Source organism: Ochotona princeps, chromosome 2 (genome assembly GCF_030435755.1).
Source record: "Ochotona princeps isolate mOchPri1 chromosome 2, mOchPri1.hap1, whole genome shotgun sequence".
NCBI classification, from domain to species: domain Eukaryota; kingdom Metazoa; phylum Chordata; class Mammalia; order Lagomorpha; family Ochotonidae; genus Ochotona; species Ochotona princeps.
The window spans coordinates 37,334,291-37,340,290 of NC_080833.1; the positions used below are offsets into that span (position 1 = coordinate 37,334,291).

At 60.7% G+C, this 6,000-nt stretch overlaps 1 protein-coding gene across 1 annotated transcript; it reads right to left on the reverse strand.

The window, feature by feature from the left end:
- Positions 1–589: 589 nt before the first annotated feature.
- Positions 590–5,220, reverse strand: PDZK1IP1 (PDZK1 interacting protein 1). Its single transcript, XM_004598493.2, has 4 exons — positions 5,080–5,220; positions 2,913–3,021; positions 1,396–1,491; positions 590–851 (listed from the first exon to the last, which is right to left on the reverse strand). The coding sequence occupies exons 1-4, from the start codon at positions 5,144–5,146 to the stop codon at positions 779–781; spliced, it is 345 nt and encodes a 114-aa protein (XP_004598550.2). The 5' UTR covers positions 5,147–5,220; the 3' UTR covers positions 590–778.
- Between the last annotated feature and the right edge of the window lie 780 nt (positions 5,221–6,000).

The following is a 6,000-nucleotide window of genomic DNA, read 5'->3' on the forward strand; positions in this document are numbered from 1 at the left end:
CTCTGCCTGCCTCCTGCTGTGCTGTCTCCGGATGGGGTCCCAGTTCCCTGAGCCCTGGCCTCACCTCCACCCCAGGACAGCCTACTGCCTAGCTGTGCGGTGACACTGGGCAGCCCCTCCAGAGGAGTGGTGGAGGTCAGTCCAAGGCTGAGCCCAGCCCAGAGTGGCCAAGGGGAGCAGACCAAGCCAGACTAGTGAGACATGAGTGGACCTCACGTTGCTGGACAGTATGGGGGCAGATCCTAGTGTCACGGAGTGAGGGGTGGACTAGGAGAAGCACTCCTGGAACAAGGGGTAGTGGGATCTCAGAGCCTTGGACACCATCTCCCAGGCTGGTGTCAGGGTCTGCCACACCCCGGGAAGCTTGCCCTGACTGATCTAGCCACAGGGAGGGGACAAGGGCCACCCCAAGGCAGGGATGGGCTTCCCTTGCCCTCGCTTCCTGGTGTAGAAGTTCATCAGGTGCTTCAACCCAAACCCCTCTTCACTGCACTCGACACACACCCCAGCCTGCAACTGCAAGGACCTTCCCAGAAATCTCCAAAGGCACCATGCTGGTGCCTCAGAAGGCTGGTTCTGAGCCCTAGCCCCAGGAGTACAAAAAGTCTTTATTTCACAGAAATAAGGGCCCTTCCCACAGGTCAGGGTGGAACTGTGGGGGCCATGCTGAGCAGACATCCCATCCCCAAGGGCAGAGCAATGGCTTGGTTGGCGGTGATGAACAGCTCTGCTCACAGGTGCCTGCGGGCCTCGGGCTGGGGCAACAGGTCAGCGTGGGTCACATGGGGGTGCTGCGGACCTTGCCCTCCTCCTCCAGGACATTCTCATAGGCATTCACGTGCTCATTGGACCTGAAAGAGGGTAGCAGATCCTGGGGTTCTCCCACCATCCACTTGTGCCCCCGGCCCTGCTCCATCTTTAATTCCAGGATAAGCACTGGACTCTCAGAAGCAAGGGGTTCTTGAGCTCATCTGGACAAGTGCACCTGAGCCTGCAGGCCTCCCAGCACCACCTCCCTGAGCCCCGGCTCCCCCTCACCCTGCACTGGGCAATCCCCAGCTGGATCCCCAAGGAGCCCATCCCCCCGCCCAGCCCTGGTTGTGGGTCCACTCCCCTCATTCACTCCTCTCTTCACTGACAGCCCTTCTCCCTAGGATGCCCGCTGCCCTATGGATTCCAGAACATGCACTGAGCCCTCGATTCTCCATCTCTCACTTAGTGCCCCACTCCAAAACAAGCCTGAGCTCCCTCTGAAGCCTGCAGCCCTTCCAAAGTCCCTGTTGCTGGCCCTTCCTCACCCAGCCCTCCCCACAGGAGTCTCCAGCCCCACCCTAGCCCACAGCACCCACTGCTGGGGTCCAGAGCGTAAGTCATGTAGCCCTGAGCAGTCCTCACCTGAAGCCGGCCACCGTCGAGGAGTACTTTCCGTCCATGCCCACCAGGACCCCATCGGACTTGTTTCCAACAGTCATAGCCATGTCCGCGGGCTCCCTGAGGAAGGGGTTCATCAGGAGGGGACTCTCCCCAGGAAGCCTCTCTTCCCGGACTCTGGTGGCCTCCTGCTTCTAGCCTCATCCCACAGGGCCAGACATGTTCCAGGCTTTCCTTCCTTCTGCCCACAGCCCAGCCCCTGAAGCAGACCACGGCTCCAGGCCTGTGCCCAGGGTCTCCAGGACAAGCCCCCTGCAAAAGCAGCTCTGGGGTGCCACAGAGCAGCAAGCCTTGCTCAGCCTCACTGAGAGCAAGCTCCCCTCTTACTCAAGTGCGAGCACCCTGCAGCTGGGCTCCTCCCCGACTCAGCACTGCACCAGGGAGGACAGCAGGGAATTCCCATCTGCTCCTCTGCCCCAAGACAGCCCAGGAACCTCCGATCTAACGTGCCCCAAAGCGAACCCCGCTGTCTCCCCCAGATCCATTCTCTGTGTTATGTGCCTCCCCAGTGGTCCCCAGCCAGGACCCTGGAAGTCACCCCTGCACTCTTCCTACTCTGCCCACTGACTCCCCAAGATCTGTCCACGACTCCAGCTGTCCCCTCTCTCCATCCCCTCTGCCAGACTCTCTCCTGCCCTTGGCCTTCTCACCACCCTCCACATTACCGTCCATGCCCGCAGAATGCCCAGCCACACGTCCTCTCTGTGGCAGGCAGAGACCCCTGCCTGCCCAGGACAGGTCACATGCTAACACAACTCTCCAAGCCCTTCCCTGCTCCCTGCTGCACCAAGCACAAAGCTCCAGGTCGGGGTGGTGGGAAGCCGGGGTCCTGCCCACCTCACCCGCTCGTCTTGGGCCTGTCCAGCACTCCCCATCCATTGAACTGCTGCTGCTGGCACCCAGGCCACCAAGCCACCTTTGTGAGAGCTGGGAAGAGGCACCCCAGGGACACAGGCAGCCTGCCCTGGGTGCCTGGTCTGCCTGGAACAGCACATCCTGGACTTGTCCCATCTTGTATCTTGGGTGCCAGGCTCCACCCCTAGGGCCTAGCTCTAGTCTGCTTAAGCCACTCTATGCTGTGACTAACTCCTGCTCTCTCGGGGACAAACAGCCATCAAGGATGCCTTCTCTACTACCTCCAGGCCAGGTCAGGCTGCGCAGCACATCCTGAATACTCCTTCAGCCACACTTGAACTTATGATTGCCTGTTCCACTCTGTGAGCCCATGAGGCCCACCTGCCCTGAAGCTGACCCCAGAGAAGGCTTCCTCGTGACCCTGACCCACCCAGGTCCCAACAGGAGGAAGACAACTCCCCAGAGTGTTGGGCAGTGTCAGGGAGCGAGCCTGAGTGCTACTTCCGGCTGTCATGAGCCTCCATTCCCCTCCCACAGTGAGTAGAGCAGACTCAGGGTCTCCGAGCCCTTCTTCCCACCGCAGGGGTCTCACCCCCTCCCGCTCCAGGCCCATGCCCAGCACTCACAACTCTTCCTGGCACCAGAAGTGGTTGACAGCAAAGGCGATGGCGACGAGCACCAGGAACACGGCCACGGCGATGAGGCCTTGCATCCAGGGCTGCAGTCTCCCCACACCTGAGAAGGGGTGAGGGTGCTGTGGGAGCAGAGCAGGTACAGGCAGGGGGGACTCCACCCCACCAAGGACACATTGGAGGTCATGAGTTGCCTGCTGGGGCCACAGGGCACAGGCTAGCAGGGATGGCCGTAACAGCTCAGGGGCCCTTTGTGACCCATGAGGACTGCAAAACAGCAAAAGGAGGAGTCAGCCTAGTCCAGAAGGTGGGAGAAGGAACAGGCTTGGAGTCCTGGGCTTCAGAGCCTGCAGCCTCTCCCCCTCCCCCAGGGGTCACATGCAATCATGCCCCCTGGGGAGTGCCTGGGCCCCAGAGACCAAAGGGCAGCCCCCTGGACAGCTGGCCTAGGTCCTGCCAGCTCAGCTAGGAGTGGCTCCTCTCCTCCCTAGCTATGCAAGTGCTGGCATCTGGCACATCCTGTTCTGGAGCAAGAGGCTTCTCTGCAGGGGAAAGATGTAAGCCTGGGGGCAGGTGGGTTGTTCCAGAGAGTGCCAGGATGCCAGGAGAGCCAAGGATCTGTCTGTCTCCAGCCAGGTAAGCCAGGCAAGTGCTGTCCTCTGGGGCAGCAGGAAGGAGGCTCAACCAGCAAGTTCCTCTTGGCTCCTCCCACTGGGAGCCAGCTCTGTGCCCCCTCTGTGCCCAACTGTCGGCACACCTCTCTAACCCAGCTCTCTGCTGCCCACTTCTGACCCAGCTCTCCACATCCCCCCTCTGGCCCAGCTCTGTGCACCCTCCTCTGGCCCAGCTGTCTGTACCTCGCTCTGGCCCAGCTCTCTGTACCCCTCCCTGCAAGCACTCACAGGTTCCCAGAAGTCAGTACTCTTGAGCAACCTCTGGGTGACTCTGGGCCTCACTGTGCCCCACAGGCCAAGGCTGCACTGCCTGGCAGAGGAGAGGGAGGCTCCCCTGGGAGGCAGGCACAGTCCCCGGAAGGCTAGTGAGGAAAGAAAGGGGATGTGCTGCCCCTCCCACTCCCGGCCAAACACCTGACTCCTTGGAGGCACCTGTGCTGAGCACCATTCTCATTGGCCTCATGCCCACACAGGAGTCCTCCCTGAGTCCTCCCCGCCACAGTCTCCTGCAACCATGGGAAGGTAGGAACCAGCTGGGAACACCCTGGCTAAGGAGCCAGGTCATCCCTCACTGACCTGCAGGGCTAGCAGAGCTGCATCTGTGCTGGTGCTCAGATCCATTCCTTCCAGAAAGCAGCCTTAGGGACACATTGTTACCCCACCCTCAGGAAGCAGTGGTTCCCTCCCCACGTCTTCCAGACCCTGCAGCCAGCTGCAGACACACGGGGACCACTGTCACCTACCCCCCACTTTGTGATGAGCACAAGGGGCAAGGGGCAAATTCCAAGGCAGGAGGAAGCAGTCTGCAGCCTGCCCTTTTCTGGCCTTGTTGTGTGACCTGTGTGGTCCTTCAAGAACCTAGGAGACTGAAATAAAGCCAGCATGCTTGAAAGGTTGGGGTGATGGGCTGCTCTAGAAGGAATGGCTCCAGCTCCTCCGGGCCCAAGTCTGGTGCTGCAGCCTGTGCCTCAAAAGGGGGCGACACCTGGCAGCACCTGCTGGAGATGGGGGAGGACAGGGGAAGTTGGGGATGGCAGTGTCCTCCTGAGGCTCAGAAGGGCCACACAGCAAGAGCCAGGGACAAAGCTCAGCACTGCTTGGGGAGCCACACGGGGACACTGATGCCTTGCCAGGAAGCTGGGACAGCTATCAAGTCAAGTCACAACAGACCCCTCGGCAAGCCGGTCTCCACTCCCACCCTCCTCTGCACCCCTGATTCCCAGACTTCAGGGCCTAGTCACCTCAAGGATGAGTTACTGTGAGGGCTTGTTCAGCCCCCAAATCCTAGAAATCCCATCTCCCCTAGTGGCCCCACTTCTCATTCTCAGAAAACAAGTCACTAAGGCATGCTTCCGTTTCTCTACCTTTGCAGGCTGCCCTTCCAAACCACAAGGCTCAGGGAGTTAGAACGTCACCCCCACCACACCCCACACCCAGCCCAGCCTGCACCTGCCTGCAGCACCCAGGCTGGCCCCGTCCCTCGTTACCTTGTTGACAGCTGGCAGGGGCCACCATAGTGAGCAGGCCCAGAAGGAGCAGGCTGAAGGTGGACATGGCTGCAGCAGCTGCTGGGTTTGGCTTCACCTGCTGTGTCTGGGCTCCTGGAGCTGCAGGGCCTGGAGTGTCTGCCTGAGATCAGCCCAGGCTCCGTCTGAACCCGCCTGAGAGCAGCCAGTAAGGAAGGTGAGGGAGGGAGGAGGAAGAGGCCGGGCAAGGGAGAGAAACTGCCCTCCCTCCGTAGTAATAAGCTGCCAGACCTGGCCGGTGCCCAGCCTGGAGACTGACTGCTAAGAAGGATCTGAGTCCTAGACGCCTGCAGGGTCTGCCTGCGAACAGCAACGTTGAGACACCTGTGAGGCGCCCAATGGGCGGGGCTTCCTAGAAGCTGACAGTGGGTGTAAGAAACCAGCTGGGGAGCCTGGAAGACTCAACCTGCTCACCTGCCCCAGAGTCTGACCTAGTTCCCATCCTTACCTGCCCTGCCCTGCTGATCCAGGGCCCCAGCCCAGCTTCAGGGGTCTCTACCCCGTGGCCAAGCCCAGTTGCTCCCATGGAGATGGTGACAGAAGGCCTGAAGGTGCCAGCCCTGAGCTTACCCCAACCAAACCCCCTACCTGGCCAGGCAGACCTGTGCCCAGGTCAACCCTTCTGATCCAGAGATCACAGATACAGTCCCTGGGTTCCAGGACATAGTCCTCCCCCAGAGGAGCTCTCTACCTGTGACAGGGCAAGAAACAGGTGACGACAGCGCTCATACTGTAGGGGACAGAAGAAGGACAGTGCCAAGGACCAACGTCCCATCAGGAGCCTGGGGTCCCAGCCTGGAAGAAGGTGCACCACTCCTCAGAATATGAGAGCCTCCCCCATCCCCAGCCTCCTTGCAAATGCCCCGAGTACCTGCTAAGACC

Bases quoted from the DNA above. Each gene is read 5' to 3' on its own strand.
- PDZK1IP1 (XM_004598493.2), bottom strand. From the start codon at position 5,146: ATGTCCACCTTCAGCCTGCTCCTTCTGGGCCTGCTCACTATGGTGGCC. The intron at 1,492-2,912 runs GTGAGTGCTGGG...CCCCTTCCTCAG, and splicing joins TTCTGGTGCCAGGAAGAGTT to GGAGCCCGCGGACATGGCTA. The intron at 852-1,395 runs GTGAGGACTGCT...ACCCTCTTTCAG, and splicing joins TCGACGGTGGCCGGCTTCAG to GTCCAATGAGCACGTGAATG.